This window comes from Ruditapes philippinarum, unplaced genomic scaffold (genome assembly GCF_026571515.1).
Source record: "Ruditapes philippinarum isolate M1 unplaced genomic scaffold, ASM2657151v2 ctg4170_1_1_1_1, whole genome shotgun sequence".
In the NCBI taxonomy this organism is placed as follows: domain Eukaryota; kingdom Metazoa; phylum Mollusca; class Bivalvia; order Venerida; family Veneridae; genus Ruditapes; species Ruditapes philippinarum.
Genome location: NW_026858615.1, coordinates 81,922 through 101,582, shown reverse-complemented (window position 1 = coordinate 101,582; position 19,661 = coordinate 81,922). Strand labels below are relative to the sequence as shown.

At 30.7% G+C, this 19,661-nt stretch overlaps 1 protein-coding gene across 1 annotated transcript; it reads right to left on the bottom strand.

Moving 5' to 3' along the window:
* Positions 1-310: 310 nt before the first annotated feature.
* LOC132753717 (E3 ubiquitin-protein ligase MIB2-like) lies at positions 311-10,079 on the bottom strand. The gene is made up of 17 exons (XM_060744212.1): positions 9,791-10,079; positions 8,976-9,147; positions 8,337-8,443; positions 7,702-8,039; positions 7,361-7,465; positions 6,868-6,972; positions 6,338-6,536; positions 5,875-6,071; positions 5,236-5,384; positions 4,656-4,812; positions 4,023-4,177; positions 3,454-3,580; positions 3,020-3,122; positions 2,050-2,129; positions 1,741-1,919; positions 964-1,184; positions 311-654 (listed from the first exon to the last, which is right to left on the bottom strand). The coding sequence occupies exons 1-17, from the start codon at positions 9,987-9,989 to the stop codon at positions 617-619; spliced, it is 2,631 nt and encodes an 876-aa protein (XP_060600195.1). The 5' UTR covers positions 9,990-10,079; the 3' UTR covers positions 311-616.
* Between the last annotated feature and the right edge of the window lie 9,582 nt (positions 10,080-19,661).

Sequence of the window (19,661 nt, the reverse complement as noted above, 5' to 3'; positions counted from 1 at the left end):
AAGGCGCATTTTGTCTCATCAAATTGCAAAAGAAAATGACGAAGACAAGAATTTATACGTTGCATATCTCCACTAAAAATCTTCTTTTTTTGGCCTGTAATTGTCTCTTATTTTTCTTGTAACATACATTTAGCCTCAAGTAAATTCAGAGAACTTTCAACATATCTGTCAGGGTCCTAAGCTAAGCATGTATCCTAAAAACTTAGTAGCTGGTATATATTTAAATTATGACTACCTTTTAACATGCACGAATCCAGTTCAGTAAACAACGTTTTGAAAAAGTACTAAATGTTTTAAAAACACGGTAATATTTTTGCATAAACAAAATTCAAAGACTATATATTAATTGTATATATAATTATACGTTTCACATGCAACATTTGGATTAAATTATTTTTATCACCATATTCCTCACCCAATTCAAACCAAGTTATCGTCCTTTTAATATAGTTTTGTCATGTTTATGACATATTAAAAAAACGGGTGAAATGTAAGGGCATAATTGTGCTTCATTAAAGTACTAATCTGTCCATTTTTTACTTTTTGAAAATAATTTCAAAATGTTTATGAACATTAACATAAAATCTCGAAACATCCGAAATTCTTATTCATTACTTTATGAAATGACACAACTGCTGTCCACTGTACGGTTGTCTGAAATAAAGAACATTTACATTTATATTTTAAGCATTGAAAGTGACTTTTTGTGAGTATGAATTTTACTTTGTGGTATTTTCTTAGTTGTAGGTTTGATCTGTCAAAACTAAGCATTATTTTGTCATTGTATTTAAATAATTGTTCAATTTCTATATTATATTTAATGTTTTCATTTTATACAATACTTAAGGCAAAACAATATTTCGTTTTAATACAGATTATTTAAAAAATATAACATATATTGAATTGAAAAATTGTATTAACACTCACTGATTTACAAAGTACATTCTACTGTTACGCACTTACTTTTGTCGGTTCTTTTAGTAATCACTTTATTACAGATAGGGCAATTCTTAAACATAAAGCAACACTTCTGACATGAAATCTTATGTTTACAGGGGAGAAAGCGAATGTCCGCACTAGCCTCGGAACATTTATGGCACATCTGTGCTGATGAAGTGAAGATCTCTTGCTCTACCTTAGCTGTGCTTGGCCTTGCTTTTGGTCTTTGTGCAACTGTTGGTTTGCTGACATTTAAATGATACATGTTTAAACTACCATATACATATGATACAAAATCATTCTTAACATGAAAACAGTTCTTTCTAAACAGAAACTGATAATAGAATTAATATGCATCGTAATTTATATAACACATTTTATTCTGCCATATTATCCTTTGTAATAAGGTATGACATGTTGCCGAGCTCATATCACTTCCCTCTTGTCGTTGTGAGCTCGAGTCCCGACACATTTTTTGGATTGTCTTTTGTAATAATGTAATAATCCCTTTTAAACTAGCTAACTAAAAACGTTGTTGAGTTTATTCTGCCCACAAGTGTGCGGCATAATGCACGAAGGGGAATTGGAGCGGTTCCTCCGAAAAACAGAAAAGCAAGAAATAAGCCATATGAACTTTATAATAGTTGTGCGGATGAAACGCTGCTATTGCAAATTGCCCTTTTTGATATAGCATTTAAAGCAATTAAAAAGACAAAACACACTATAAAATGTATATAGATAAATCAATAAACAAGATGTGATCCTACGGGATGGATCAATTTTCGAATAGTACTTTCTTACTTTTTAGCAGCAAACTCAGACACTGCTTCTCGCATATGCTCTAACTGACATCCAGTTATTGGCGTTTTCCCCTGGTTGTTTGTGATGTCAATACTAGCACCATGCTGAATCAGAAAGTTTGCTATCTTGATCCTTTCACTGTCTTCTGATAAGTTTCGCAATCCAAGTAATTGTAAAAACTGAAATTAAAAAGGTAAATAAATTAATAAAATGGATGGAAATACTATTTTGACAAATAGTTTTTCATTTGTTATATACCTTCATAGTTGCATGAAATATGTTCTTTTTACACTGATAAACAATACTCACTAATTCGTTGGTTCGTCTTCCAGTCATGCATAAATGCAATGCAGTATTCCCTTCGGCATCTTTTATTGACCAGTCAGCTCCTTAAAAATATTACAGGAATGTATTCTATAATGAACATATATCAATATAAAGCTCTGCATTAATGATAATATAAGTTAAGCGGTCTCATACTTAAAGACCTTTTATGCACCAAGATTTTTGTTTCTTAAAAGTTCCTTTTTAGGGGAGCGGGGTCATGTTATAGTTTTCTGAAGGTTACTCATTGGCAACTTATTTGAACCATATGTTATTGCTGTTACTTATTGGCAAGTGATTCAATATTTTGTATGGAAGTCAAAATACTACTTTGTTTACGTTTTGCTACTTAGGAGACACATTATTTCATATTCAGGGCTACTTTCTGCAGATAAAACCCATCTTACACGCTAACTTAAATATTATAAAACTCTAAAGAAAAAACAACAACAAATATTCGTTTCTGAGGCATCATGGTTGTGTCTTTAAATTATACAGTAATGTTTAAAAGAGTTATAGAACTGTACAGAAATGTAATTATATAATATTACAGAATAAGACTAACATTTTTTTTACTCATCAAAATTTTTAACCAGTACGAAAAAGCCCATGTTTGCAAGCTATTCTAACTGATGTCTCGAAAACCGTATGACACCAATTATATCACTGTTATCTTTTAAATGTACCTAAACTACTTAAACTATAGGTCGTATTATATTTACAAACACTGATTTACTTAAAAAAGTATTTTTTGTCTTGCGTTTAAAACAAAACTTTGTGTGGCGACTTCAAATGTATTGTAAGATTTCGTGTATGAATTCACATTACTGAAATAGCATATAACGTTATAACGAGGATTAAACATTTCTTTGTCAGTGGGCTGTTACAATGTACAGTGATAAAGTTTTTTACCACAGTGTATGCACTAAGCTGGTTTTACATTGATCGTACTTACCATATGTCAGCAACAGTTTGACCATATCAAAGTAAGCTTCCGAGGCGGCAACATGCAAAGCTGTTTGCTTCATTAGCGTTTTAGCATCAACGTCCGCTCTACCCTGTAAAATTGGATTCAGGAATTTTTCATGTAATATCAATGCTAAATAATAATCTGTAAAAGGTAAAACAAATAAAATAATGATAAAGGAAGAATTATTATCATTGTCATTCATTTGTAGATATTTTGTTTACTGTTATTTAAATCATCAGTATTCAGCTAGAGGTGCAGGTGCAGTGCAGGTATCTGATTGTGAAAACGTTTGCATAATTAAATGTGCGGTTTCAAATAAATCATGAAAGGAAGGTTGTTAATCTTTCAATGTCTTATTACCAGTGTTCGATAAAGGATACAAAAAAATCATTTTAAACAAGGAAAGGTTCTCTCAATACCTTGATAAGTAACACACTGGCTTCGTTGATATTGTTATTGATAGAGGCAATGTGAAGAGGCAAGAAACCGTCGGCCTTTGCACAGCTGACCAGTTTTGGATCCTTTGTTAAAAGTTTGTCCACGGCGCTTTTGAAATAATAAAAAGACAAACATTAATAAGTTCTAATATTAAGCAAAATCTATGATATATTGAAAACTTCATTTAAGAAATGCGAACTGACAAATATATTTCTAAATATCATACTGAAGAGATAATATATTTTTTTTATTTTTCTACAAATATACATATTTTAGAAATATTATAATTTTGTGATATAGTTTGCCGCGTTCTTCATTATCTGTTATTATCAGGCTCAATCAAACCTAATCTATCTTTTTAACTTGCGGTTCTCTTATTTAAGATGTCATTTAACATTGCTACATTTTTCAAAGTTTCACTCATGAATAATTATAATTTCGACGTATCAGCAATCTATAGGGTTACTAATCCCAAGTTTTCCCTATTGACCTTAGCGGGCAGACATACATCTGGACAAACAATTGATATGAATGTAAAAGAGATATATACCATGCGTGGCCTTTCAAGCACGCTAAGTGCATGACATTAAATTTTTTCATGTTTTGTAACCACACATCAATATTAGGATGCTGAATAAGAATAGTTGCTGACTCATCATGGCGTTCACTGATCGCGTCATGCAGAGGTGTGTCTCCAAGTACGTCCTGCATAGATAAAGATATTATCGAAAATAAAAAGGTTATAGCGGTACATGTCGTTCCTTTTAAAAGTATTTGCAAAAGCATACAAAATAATTTTAAAGACGAGTCGATATATAAAAAACGAGTTTTCATTTTCACATTTTCAATAAAAGACTTTTAATAATTTAAAAACAATGGTATGGTTTATGTTTTTCACTTTTCTAACTGAATCGAAACTACAAAGCATATTAAAACAGTTTTGTAAAATTGAAATTTTGAACTTCAAAAAAATGTTAAATCTGGCTATAGATGGTATTTGCCTAGTTAACTCTTTCTTGACAAAGATGTTATTAACATTTCTTTTAAACCTTATTATTGTTGTAACTAACGTTATGTATAAAGTCTGTAAGTCAAAATTCTTCTTCATAATAAAAGATTTCCATATATGATAGTTGCAAGATCTGTTCCTTAAAAAATAATTTATAAGTATGTTTTATCTTACTTGCAAGTTCGGATTACAGTCATGTTCCAGCAGTAGCTTTAGGACGGATGTCATATTTCCTGATGCAGCGGAGTGAATAGCTGTCCGACCATCTACGTTAGCAGCATTGACATCTGCGTCTTTGGTAATCAGAAACTTTGCGGCATCTCCTTTACCACTATATTGTATATGCGTTTTCTTTTATCATAGGTTGTCAAAAATAATATACTGATTCTATATTTTAAAACCAATTTACTTAAATATTGAAAGTTATTTTAGTGATATCACATTAAAGATTCTGAATAGAAATTCTGTGATTTTGTTGACGTTAGCAAGCATTATAATCAGTTTCTTCGCAATGAAGGAGAGACTTGATAAAGGATAAGTTGTTACATACAACTTCTTTATTTAATATCAATGGACAATAATCTGAGTATCATATGAATATCGAAGGAAAGGATCACGACTACGACGACGTATATTTAATCCTTAAAGTAAGTACATGTAAGAAATTTAAGAAAAGACTGTGTCATATTGTACGCAATCTTTGCTAAAGAAAAACATATATTTGTTTATATTTCGTTGTAGATAATTTTCTTACGCAGCTGTTGCAATTATTAAAGCAGAGTTCCCTTTTTCATCTTTTTCCTGAATATCGGCACCAGCTTCAAGTAAGACATTTATGACAGCAATATAACCTTGGTATGACGCAAGTAATAAAACTGGTATACCATTTTGTTTCAGGTCTTTCTTTAATGACAAAAATAATATACTGATTCTATATTTTAAAACTAATTTACTTAAATATTGAAAGTTATTTTAGTGATATCACATTTAAAGATTCTGAATAGAAATTAAGTAACCACTTTCATTAGAAAGTTCAATTGTGAAATCAATTTTGTTTATTGTTTGTTAACAATTTATTTGAAAATAATAAATTGCTTTATCATATTTTAAGTAAATGCAGGCAATTATGAACGCACTAAATATGAATTCATTCATTTATTCCTTCAATCAATAGATCAATTAATTAACTAATTTAAAATTTCTGTCGTTTTCTTTTGTTACTTTTATGTACACTTAAATGTATTCTTTCATGTTTTCAGATTTAAATATAAATCAGTTGAATTAATAATATCAAGAATATAAATAATTTTGCTATCAAAATTTGAAATATAAGACTTAAATTGTTGACAATAAACGAAATTAAATGAAAGTAGCCGAAATTTGTTAAACTTACAAACGCGGGACAACGCTGCAACATCTGTTCGACGTCTGCTGCATTGCCCTGATTTACTGCGGCAAGAAATCTTTGCTCATCACTCGAATCAGCTGATTGATTGCTAAGAGCTTCAAGAAGTAGAAGTCCAGCCAATGCTTGCATTAGATTAACTTCTCCATCTTCCTCATCATCACTTTCATCATCCTCTGTTGGGTCTTTTGATTGTTTGAAAGTATGCAATATGTATTTTAAAAATTGGCGTATGTTAATAATGTTCTGTATCTACAAAATTGCTATGTCTATACATTGTCTGTTAGTCAACGAAATTCTAAAGATAATGAATCTGTTCTAAATTCTAAACTTATCAAAAACTGTAAATACAATTATGTAATTGAACTCAACTATCCCAAAGCAGCGGTGAAATCCAAATTGTTGTAATTTGTTGTCTTTAAAGGAAGTAACAACTATTTGATAAAATTACTAGGTATTAGTTGTTCTTCATCTTGGTCTATGTCTTCACATTCTTCGTCTTCATCGGAATTAGATTCTGAATCAATGTCACCTTTTTGAACGGTTATAAGACAGGCTGGGTGAAACACAAACCCGATACCATCATCAAAGATTACACCAACATCCCCATCTTTGTCAACAACTGACACTGTTGCTATCTGATTCATAACCTTATTGAGGAAACAAGTACAATAAAGTAAAAAGAAATCATGATATAAATATAACTTAAATACAGTGTTTGTAACTGTTACAACAGAATAAAAAACAAACAAATAAGCATACTTGTATGTGTTGTTTAAAATATGCTTTTAATATTTCAAAGATGGTTTTCTACATCTTAACCTTTTTCAAGTGCGATAAAAATATTTTTCCGAGAATTAGATGATACATTGTATTAGATAATTGAAAAGACAAGTTTTGTATTGGATTTAGATGTTTAACTTATTTATACGTCTAGTAAAGCTCTTCTTGATTGTATGCAGAAATTAACATGTCATTTACCTCTTCCATACTTTCATCCCAACCGCCATGTTTTCTCTGTAACCGTTTTATTTTGTCCCGATTTCCAATAACCTTCACTTTATCCCCTTTTTCATGAATTGGTACCTATAACGTAGTTATATGATACACATTACACCTTTTTTATATGAACAAGGTTGTGGGGTACATTTTATCATGCTATTGTTTGGTCAAATGTGTCTGGACCTTCTGAATCATTTAGCTCCGAATGGAAGCAAACGTGAATGAACACAATGAATCAAATATGATAAACAAGATCAACAATGAACGCAACCCCATATGACTCAGCAACAAGAACCAGTGGCAAGGAGCCCAGGAGGGCCCCGAGCCGTGATTGCAATTTTCACAAATCTAATGTTTATAATTCTTTTTATGGATCTATCATGATACTAGTGTCTTCATCTAGAGCAAATCTACCAATTTGTTTTTACAATGCTGAGAAGAGAATCAGTCAATCCGTAATGGTTTACGTTACCTTACAAACAGCCGCTTTGACCAAGATAACACTGTCGCCACCATAATCAACGTCAACATCGCCTTCGGAGGTAAACCTGGTCACTTTTCCAAGTTCTCCTATCACCTAGAAGCATAATTTTATCGTTAAAATGTTATCATAACATACAGGTACAAAATGAGGACAAATATGAAAATAAAAGAAAACTACATGTCGTTTTTATTCCTTAAAATGTTCAATAGAATTGGAAACTAAAATAAGTTTGTTTATTGCAGTAATTGTAACCACAACACAACAAAACAGCATGTTAATAGTTCAACAAATTTAACACAACATGTAATCGCTAAATTATAGGACATTACTTCTTCCATTCGGTTGCTCCAATTCCGTCGAACTTGTTGAAGTTGCTTCAATTGATCTACAGTCACTTCCACACAGACCACATCTCCTACACTTAATACATCAGCCAAGATTTTATCAACACGCCTATGCGTATCTAAATCAAGAGAAGCGAGGTGTCCTGGATAGAATGATCCACCGGGTGCTTCTTCTATACATGTCAGGTCAACATGACCTTGGTAACCTATTCTGTATACGCCAGTATATCCTTTATTCCAGCGAACTCTTACAGCATTTCTATCTGAAGCGTCTTGTCCAAAATTAAGAATATCTTCGACTGTTCCATGATGTCCAGGTCCACCTTCAGCATAAACACAAAACTCGTTTTAATAAAATAATTTATATTGGTACCAATTAATAAAATAAGTACATCAAATATGAAAATGGCGTTAAGTATGTATCTAAACTTTTCAGAAAGCCAATATATTCATTCATTTGTTTGTTTTTATTTGTTTTAAAATCAACGCGTCTGTTTATTAAGTAGAGTAAGTGTTATATACATGTGTCACCCTGGTTATCAACTGATTATAATAAAAATATAAAAGCATGTTTAAAATTTTTCTAAACTGTTTGCAAAGACATAAATTGTGTTTCTCACCATCTTGATCCCGAGATTCCCAATCAGGTCCTCTTGCCACAATTGCATTTGGATAAATTCCAAGCGCTCTAGCCTTCTGACTGGTTAGCCGTTTTGGCAACTGTATTCTGTACATATTTGTAAAATAAACTTCCGTTTTGCGATAAAGAAAATTTACAAAAGAATAAGTAATACCTAGTTTACATACTGAAGCGTGTGTTATAAAATGAATTAACGACTGTTATCAAAATCATCAACATGAATTTTGTTATACCTATCCAGAGAAATGACCTAAATTATGTTCATCTTGTGTGAAAAGTAGAAATGAATATCTGACGAATAGATAAGTGGCAAAACATTGCCAACAGGATCAACTTTGATTACTCGGTTAGATATTTATATGCACTAAGCTATGCTTGATGTTATTAGAACAGACTGCCTATACTGCAATTAGACACATAGTTAGATGATTGTTTAAGTTGCAGGTGTTTTTTAAAACTAAACAAGGAGTTCGTCGAAGAATGAGTGCCTTTATTAGAATGACTATGGTCTTGTTTTCTAATTTGCATTTCAGATAAAATGCTTAATAAATGCAATGTAACTGATCAAAGGAACAAATTTGAATACTCATAAACTGTTGTACATTTATTTCATACTTACGGTTCAGATCCGGGATAATCTACTCTAAGAAATATATGTGAGGCATTGTGTTTGTCGTCATGGTAACAAATACTGCACAAATTTGTATTCGGACAGGTTGAGCACTTCCATAATGTTCCTACTATACAAACTTCTTCACACGATACACATCCACTGTTAGGATGTGTTATTCCTAGTACGATATTAATGATGTATAATTGAATAACATTACTTGGAAAAATAAATGCTAGTGATAAGGTATCCCCTGAAGTTATGTATCTATTTATTTATTTATCATTTATTTATATATTTATTTATTTATTATAAATGCTCTGCAAATAGTTGCTGATCACTTGTTGTATGAGCCTTTAAATTGAGCTAATTTTCCTTCCTGGAATGTTTAAAAAGTCAGTTTGACTGCAAATTTAATTGTAAGTTCCTAATATTGCATGAAAATTAGCGCTGAATATGTCGCTTAAATGTCCTAATTATATTATTAAAATAGTTATTTAAATGACGCTAAATTGAAAAGTGTTGCAATGTTTTTCACTTAAATCAGGCTATGAATAGCACAAATATAAGATTTTCAATATAATTATCTTCACTTTTGTCATTGCCTTGGCGTCTTAGGTTTTCAATGTTGAACCAAGCTTTAAAAATGAATTTTAAATCAATATCAACAACAAGAAAAATGTGTTTTTAAAATATGTTAGTTTATATACTTAAATAGCGATGATTAAATGTACAAAATAACCTTAAAAATAACGATCAACGACTGAGTTGAAAGTATAAAAAGCTTTGTTAAACAAAATTTTTGTGTAACAATATTTCAATACCTATACTTGCTGAATCAAGTATTCGCAGTTCATGTGTACCATTTCTTACTGTGCAAACAGATGTTGACCCCATGTCCCACTGAACCTTGACTGCGTCATCACCCTCTCCATCAATTACAGTTCCTACATGGTCAGTTCCGCCATCTTGGTTACCATGTTTCCAATCAGGTCCTCTTACTACTCTAAGACCATTTATCATATTCTCCTTTTGGTGTTTGATTTCTGAAATTGTCTACAAATCAGCTCCAGCTTCTGTTAAAGTGACATTATGCCCATCAAAGATTATATAGTGAGTGCAGAGGTGAAAGTAAAAATAAGTTTTCATTTCGCCACAATCTATTTAATAATTAAGAAATTTTCTTCGAATGAAAAAAATAACACACATGGCCAAATGACATTTCTATCAATATGCATCGAAAGTTACCTGTACCGTTCACTTTATAACAAGTGTGGGGCGGCGTTCTTATATTTTACGCAGATTTGTGTTCAATCTTTAACATTATATAAATAACACATTGGTTTGTGGGTAAAATACTGTTACCTGTCACCCGAGGCGTAGCCGAGGGTAACAGTATTTTTACGAGGAATGATATTTTTACTGTTACCCATAAACCCATGTGTTATTTGTTTTATTACCCCGAACAAATACTGTGATGATCTGAATTTGATAACTAAATTAAACTGTAACAAAAATAAAACAAGAGTTGCAATAACTAAACTGTTTACCTTGCAAGTTTTAAGTGTACTGTAGGCCTGCTTGAGAAGCTGTTTTTCTTTTATTCTTTAAGCAAGTGATAATATCTACCGGTCATAAACATACAATAAGCTGTGTTTTATTTAGAAAACAAAACACTAACCCATTAATAAGGTTCTGATCTGTGAAATCTCATCCTTTTGGATCCAGAATATTCTTCGCATGGTTTTTGATAAAGTGCATTTACAAAATAACGATGATATCCTACAGATGTCTGTCCACCAACTCTATCTGTAACGTTTCACTGGTTAAAATTGCTAAATTATCCTTTGTTGCATGCTTTAATAGTCTGCATGTTCCAGTTTGACACAAAATTATTCACATTACAATTACTTCCGTTGAAAACGGATGTTTATTTTTTGACTATTCAACAAGAAGATATTTTATACGCGAAAAGAACTCTACTGTAGGGTGCAAAGAACTAAATTCTATGAGAGTCATAGTTACTTTGGTGATGCCCTATGCCCTATTGTCGAAAATAAGAATGAATCAAGGGGAAAATGGCGGCCATTTTATTTCATTTCTTTTTTTGAAAATAGACCACGTGACCAGATTTTATACTGTTACCCATGTAACAGTACAAAATTCTTAGTCACATGGTACACTTGCATTAACAGTAAGAATAACTCCCAGAGGCCTATGGGAAATTAACATTACGAAAAAAGTGAGGGTTAATAAATTCAAATATCAAGTGTTGGTCAATCACAATAACAACAGTTAATCTCTTTAGATATATATAGTCAATTAAGCATACCTTGACAATGAGAAAATGAGCATAATGTCATTTTTATATTTATTGGTTAACATAAATTTAAATCGATACAGGTAATTTTACATTGAATATATATCATATTATTTTTTTATTGATATTTGACTCAAACAAGGAAGTAGTTTAAATATTTTTCACTTTATTTATTGCTTAATGTAAAAGCATCGTAAAGAAAAACAAACATATTGGTACTTGTTTTTCTATCAAGTGGTTTATGCTACAATGAACTAGTTTCGTTTTTCAAAACTGTTGGTTGATTTTATTCTAAAGAAAGATGTTTTGTATAAAATGTAATAACGAGTTTTTGTCTAAATGTTAAATGGTATCAATTGTATATTCTGTGAAATAAAAGTAATAAAATTGCCAAACCTTCGCCAACCTTGTGAATTCCTTACACTGACATTGACGAACGGAATTTTATCAAACGCAATGATGCATTAAACGGGTTTCTATTTATAGTTTATTGAAATTCAATAACTACTTCCTTCTTTGGAAAATCAAAAATCGAACACCCCCTGCGTGTTACGACTATTAACATAGGTATTGAATACTTTGGTTATTAATAAGTAATTTGATAGTTAGCGTTTTATATAGATTAGTCGATCATTACGTTTGTAAATAGGTAAACTAATAACCGACCTTTAAATGTAAATAATGTTATCAAGGACAAACAATCGACTAAATTTATAATGTAGGCTATTTGTTTACTTATTACTTGTTTAAGATTGAAAAACGGGTTTAACTTTTTTTAGAAACGTATATGATGCTATGATACCGTCAATTTAAAGCTAATAATTTAACATATAGTTTGAGAAATGAATGTGATCAGATTCGTTTTTTTTATCATAACACTACTTTAAGTAATATAGACAATAGATTATATTGATTTGACATTTCTGCAGTATACATGTATAATACCTTATTAATGCTTTTATATGAAAAGTCAATTGTTTATTGCGGACAAATGCCATAAAGCCACTCAACTAATTCACTGATCGTATCTGTATAAATGTTATCGTAATTTTGTTAAAAACTTTACGTTATATCACAAAACAATCAAATAAGCTGATTAAATGTCATGTACATGTAATTAAAAGGTATAACATTACGCTAATTTTACAATTCATATCTTAAAGGAATGAATTGGTTTATGTAAATCTATATTTGCTGCTTTTTTACTGCCAATGTACGCAAAAAATAATGATAAAAAGTAAAATATAAATTAATCAAATGATCTACAGAAACTCATTTTTGAAAGTAAACGATTGTTTGACTAGTTTTGATAATTGAATGAAGGAACACTTAGGAAACAGATAAATGAAATACATATTTTTATGTATATTGATATTTGAGTATAGTGAGTGAGTGACTGAGTGAGTGAGTGACTGAGTGACTGAGATATTTCTATTTACTTGTGGTTTTCCGCTATGTTGTTGAGCTTTATCAGACTGGTGTTGTTTATTTATTCTTTTTTTGTTTGGGAGGGGGGTAGCGGGGGTAATATACACATATTTCTTCATTGTCTTATTTACGCAATATCGCATTAACAAGAATGAGATGCCTAACGTAGTTTTTTTGTATTTTTTCTTTAATTTCTTTATGTCAAGTCGCGTCTTCTTAATTGACACATTGCTAAAATTTCCTTTTGGCGATTTCAATGCTTTTTACGGATAATCATGAAACAATGCCCTTGCCGATAATATCATCGCTATCGAGTAATCTGTCTCCATGACAAGAACATAAGCGCATTTTATCAAATACACTGAGATTTTAAATGACACTTTGATTTTGCTTGACGGTAACTTATTTTGTTTTCCTTCATTTTTTAATTTAGTTTAATGATCCTTTGATAGTTCCAATGTTAAGCTTTTTAGTAACTTATGCAATTAAAAAAAAGATTTATATTTAAAGCCCTATTAGTCCCAAAATTTTTATTATTATTTTTCAAAATATTTATTTTTTTTTTCTTTTTACAGTATCTTAATTAATGTTTTTGATTAATTACGTTTTTCATATGACCAGAAACGTATGCATGGAATATGATAAGACTAGGAATAACAATTTACCATTTTTTTAGTTTCATTTCCTAACTTTATATTCAACAGAAGTCTGCAAGTGAATAATGTTAGTCTTGTTTCACTCACATAATTATTCTTATACTTGCTTGGTATTAGATTCCTTACCTAACATATTATTATAAGCAATATTTACTCAATTTAAATCCGTTTATAAGTCAAATTAAAACGATAGGAATAAGACTTATGCCCTTGTTTTATTCGGAGCCCGAATTCATCTCTAGATATTGGTTGTTTCAACGACAAACAAACAGCACAAACCGAATTTATTCATCCCAAGTGCAACACATTAAATGAATATGAAAGCAATTACGTTCTTCCTGAGTCTTACTGTAAATTAAATTGCAAAATTCTTTTGGAATCAATGACAGTTTCAGCAATAAAATAAATGTACACACTTAAAGAACAATAACTTAAATGTTGTCGACTAAGTTTTACCCATGTACCTGTGCTGGATGAATAAATATTTTGAAATTGTTAACGATGAAATATATGTCAAAAACATCACAAATTATTCATATATTTTCTGATCAATATTTACATGTAAACTGCTGAGGAGGGTACACATTTGCGAATATTTGCTTCCTAACCGACTACAAAGTTATAAAAATAACCAAGATATATGACGTCAGATATTTCCATAAATTTCAAAATAATAAAATGAGTTGTGAATTTGGTTTAGTCTTTGAATCAAACATACAAATAAAGTAAAGGTGCAATTCTCATAACATTAAGAAAAAACGAGAAACGAAAGTTTCTATGAAATGGCGATGATAACAAACAATTCAATATCAAGTACTTTTATAATCAATTTATAATATAATCCAATTTTCAAACAAGTTTGCTGATATATCAAAAACTACTCGTTCCTTCAGGCAGAAACTTGTATGCAAGCTTAACCTTAAAATGTATTTTTGTCTATACTTACATCTTTATCAATAAGCTCCTTAACTGCTATAGGTTGATTTTGCTATCTTTCAATTTATTACATATCATGTAATAAAATATGTTTCAATCAAAATGTTAATGAAATAAATTGCTTTTGTAAAATTATTGAAATAGTTGAATTTCATAAATTTTAGGAACATGTTCTCCGTTACCTTTGTGACTGCTTATATTACAATTCAGAATGGTATGCTATTATATATAATAGTATACTATGTTACTTATCCTTTATGTAGTGAGTAGGCTATCAAGCTAGCCTACAGAACGTCGTTTGTTCTACCTATGTATATGTTCGTGCCTGCAAAAATGCACATGAGGGCACCTGAGGTCTTCCTCCACCAATTATCCTGGAAAATTGCTGCATGACCTATACTGTGTTGGTGCGACGTAAAACCCTAACAAAAATGTACGTATACTCATTATTCTAATTATTGGTAAGGTTAAATGAAAGGTTATGATATTGTGTTGCTACTATTCGACAAGACAGACACAGACCGATTGTTTGAATATTAAGGTTACATGAACAGCCATATGACTGAACAATAAACACCCAAACGATGTTATTGGATTATTGACTACTGATTGTTCTTCTACAGTCATACATTTTCAAGTTTTTTCATGGGACCATTCCAAATTAAAATTAAACCTATTAAACAAAGCATGGTAAAAGTTATTGAGAACATTCACAAATGGAGTGATTGTTTTTTTATTCGGGGACCAATGAGTTGACCAATATGAGAAGAATATACTTAAAAAAGTGATCGCTTTTAAATACGAAAAATAAAATGACTTTACAAATATAAGAAGATAATATATTAAAATTTTCTTCTAATTGTTCTTATATTTATTTGGAGTGATCGCTTTTTAATCTGAAAAAAATAATTAACCAATATAAGAAGATTGCATTTGGTATGTGTTAGTCATAATTCGATTGTGATGATGCTCAATCTTATATCGTATATAATTAGTATTGTATAATTTTGAGAATTATCTAATATGCCAGGTTATATAAAATAATGTATAGCGCCTAAATGACAAATGACAGATCTTTGTAACGATATATAGTAAGATAAACATCATTTGTTACATACAAAAGAGAAAAAACTTGAGAAATCTCCTAAATAGGTTAACATAATTTTATTGTTCTTCAGACTTTCTTAAAATGAATTTTATGATACAAAGGTTAGATCAAAAAGCAAAGTCTGTATTGAACAATTATATTTATATAAAAGGAAATAACAATTAAATCATACCACTTTTAATATAACTTAAACTTTTATGTTTTTATATCAGTTTAAAATGTTTTTGTTTGTTAAAGACAAAAATTGCTAGACTGTGAAAACCTTTAACTTACTATTGTAAAATATGTAATATAGAATTACTGAATAAAATATTGAACTGTGTTGGACAAGTTTACAGTATAAACAAACTATGGAGCGTCTTCATTGCACAACATGAAAACCAAATCCCTTACCCAAGTAATATGTCCAGACGATTCCCATATGGCTTGGTCGTTTTTTGACATGCAATTTGCTGTTTTCGATATAATCGTAGATCAACTTAAAACTTGCAAAGTCACATCATGGAGACAAATTCCCGCTGACATTGTATTTGACATTATTTTGACCGATCACAACTTAATAAAAATGTTATTTAGTGATGTAAGAAAGAACGCGGTTTAGAGAACGTTATTATGAGAATTGACATCATGCCAATCTAGCCATTGTAAAATGAACGCTACGTACTTAAAAAGAAAAAAAGTTGAATGATAATTACATAGACCCTTCTTAATATTACCTCATACATATTCATAGATTTCTCAGAGCGAGGCTAACAGGGCAAGCTTCGGTATCTGCTCTAAGTAAACATATCACGAATATATGGCCGAAAGATTGTTCTACAGTGTCAGAGATCTTGATAATGTTCTGTTTGCTACATACTTGTTGAGAACTATATTTAATATTACAAAAATCTCTTCTGGAGATATAAATCAACAAAGGGTGTAATTTACACTATAAACAGTGAAGAATATACAAGACCTGATAAGGGAATTAAAGATTATGATAATTCCAAGTAATTTCTAACATTCTTTGTCAGTATAAATATCAGGTAAATTCTTTGCAACTTAAATAGACATTATCTGCGTTATCAGTATTTTATTGCTAACCTAAACACATGATGGTCAAGAGTGTATAAAGCTATTAACTGATAATAGATGTAAACAGTTGGATGCTGAATTCTGTACCATACTTCCCCTAAATTTAGCTATTGAAATTAAAAAGTTTAAAAAGTTTTATTCACTTTGTATTAAAAAGTAAAAAAAATCTGGATGACTCTCTAGAAACTGGTTAATTTTACAGACAGTCTTATCAAATCAAAATGATATTTTGTTTAAACATGACACCCCCGTCCTATTCATTTCAATGGATTTTCAGTATCATAACACATGATATTGTTTACAGCAATGTAAAAATACATTTCATGCTGAGTAACAGAGTGGAGTAAGGAACGTAAAACTTATATATTATCATCTATGTAATTAATTACAGTATAAAATACTTAGTATATAACGAAATACAATCATTGAATTGCAAATATCAGTCAAATCTTAAGACGAAGTATCATTAGATTATTGCACTTGTCCAGTTGGTCCGACTTGATTATGTGGTCATATTGTTGGAACCCTCTACTGGCTGGTATATAACAAATCATTGGGGAACATGGCACTTCCAGAGGATGTTGCCTGGACTTACCAACCCCAAATATTCCATGTATTTAGGGGACTGAACATTCGCAGAAAACCTGTGCAATACCTTGCGGTTGGGGGGAATTAGGAAGGAAGCATTGAGTTTTAGCACTTCTTTTAACATTCCAAGAAATATTCTCTCAACAATATAATGCAATAAGAGGACAAAATATTAAATGTAATTAACATGCTGACATATTCCCTGCAGCTGTACCTAAAGCACAATGCTAAAAACAAAGTAATGCGATGCTTTCTTTTTAAATTTTTTATTTAAATTCAAGACGCAAAAGACTGAACAAATGGTCCTTTAAAATATGCTAAAAAACATTTCGTCAGTCAAGCTGATTGTTTTTGCTTGCATCATAAATAAACGCTCTTTAAGTTTTATAACATTGAAAACTGTAATGAATATATAGTAAATTTTGCTGGAAATCCTGTATATCATTACAAGATATACAACTGTCAAAATTAAAAAATTTGTTTGTATCAAAAGTTCAATATCACTGTTTGTTTTCTTCCTTAGTTTTCTGTAATTCTTCTTTGAACTGTTTGATAGTTTCTTTTTCATCTGTTATGCCACTGCCATGAAGAGATATTACAATTAAAGGCGATTCAAATACCAGTTGTCAATTTGTGTTCATGACTGTTACCAGTGGAATTCCTGAAATATATATATATATTTTATTTAGAAGTGGAAACAAGAATTATGACATTTCTAGAATATATCAATTCATATTTTAATTGCACATATATTTTTTTACAGGGGCTGAACTTTGTTTATGTGTAAAAAATGAAAATTAAGTCTTGTGTATACCTTTCATCTGGTAATGAAATCTTCTTCTTTAGTGTTCATCTTACTGGTCTTTTCATTATTACTCCAGTCGAACCAAGTCTACAGGGTACATCTATTATCTTCAGAAATATATGAATTTATGTCCATGATTGTTAATCTTATTGTGTGAAATGCTTCAAAACGAGCAACTATAGCAAAATATTGATCTGAAATAGTACATAAAATAACCGTTATTGATTTTTAGTATAAAAACGGCATTGATTTAGATTCTGAAGCAATTATGTTTTAAATGTTATCATTATAAGTGTGATATATTAAATGAAATTTATGAACAAAACATATAACTATGTTTATAATTTAATGAAACATTTAAAACAATGAGAAATCAGAGTAATTAAATTGTAAGTAGTAATACAGCTTTAGTAACTTGGTTTAAAAAGAAAAGAACAATGGTATTTTACCTTGAAATGTTCTTTCATCCATCTTATTTTCACAATTAAACTCACATCCTTAGGTATTTTATGAAAATTAACGGTATAATCATACCTAGAATTGGAATAAAAATGAGATTTCCCCAGTAAGTTTAACACACTAGGGCTTATCAGGTCAGACATTATTTGTTTACATTCATGCCCTGTTAGCCTCTCTCTGGTGATGGAATGTAAAGTATGCATATAATTTGAGAAAGGCCTATTGTTACGGTTTAGAAGATATTCTTCACAGCAATATAAGCCTCATGATAGCAAGAGGCCCATATGAAATGAAGATTTTATGGACCGGGAATTAGTTCTGTAGGTATATAAAATCTAAAAAAAAATCGTTAAAATCACCATATTCTTCCGTCCGCCGTTCAAACACCATTTGACGTCTGATTCTGTTGAAAATTTGTTTTTGTACAACTTCAGAGAATCTTCTTTGCACAAAATGAAGACCAAAGCCCTTACCCAAACAATTTTTCCAGGAGATTTCCGCGTGGCATCGTCATTTTGTGGACCGGCGATTTGTTCTTTCTGTATATAAAGTGCATAAAAAACACCATATTCTAGAGCCAGCCGTTAAGACAGCATTTGTCTGATTTCGTTACAAAATCGTTTTTGTACAACTTAAGAGGGTCTTCTGTGCACAAAATGAATATAAAAGCCCTAAGCCAAAAACCTATTCCAGGATATTTCCGCGTGGCATGGTCATTTTTTGGTCCTGCGATTTGTTCTTTCTGTATATAAAGTGCATAAAAAACACCATATTCTAGAGCCAGCCGTTAAGACAGCATTTGTCTGATTTCGTTACAAAATCGTTTTTGTACAACTTAAGAGGGTCTTCTGTGCACAAAATGAATATAAAAGCCCTAAGCCAAAAACCTTTTCCAGGATATTTCCGCGTGGCATGGTCATTTTTTGGTCCTGCGATTTGTTCTTTCCGTATGTAAAGTGTATAAAAAACACAATATTCTAGATCCAACCGTTCAGTCATCATTTGTCTGATTTTGTTGCGAATTCGTTTTTGTACAACTTTGGAGTGTGTTTTTTGCACAAAATGAGTAGCAAATCCCTAATCCAAAGAATATTTCCAGTAGATTTCCGCGTGGCATTGTCATTTTTGGCTCACGCGATTTGTTCTTTTTGTATTTAAAATGCATAAAAAACACTATATCTACAGACAACCGTTAAGACACATATCGTCTGACTCCGCTGCAAATTCGTTTTTGTACAACTTTGGAGGGTGTTCTTTGCACAAAATGAGTACCAAAGCCCTAACGCAAACAAAATTTCCAGGAGATTTCCGGGTTGCA

Coding starts and splice junctions, on each gene's coding strand:
- LOC132753717 (XM_060744212.1), bottom strand. CDS start 9,989: ATGATAAATGGTCTTAGAGTAGTAAGAGGACCTGATTGGAAACATGGT. Junction 7,466..7,701: donor GGAGCAACCGAATGGAAGAA/GTAATGTCCTAT, acceptor TTATGCTTCTAG/GTGATAGGAGAACTTGGAAA. Junction 4,178..4,655: donor ACTGTAATCCGAACTTGCAA/GTAAGATAAAAC, acceptor TTATCTATGCAG/GACGTACTTGGAGACACACC.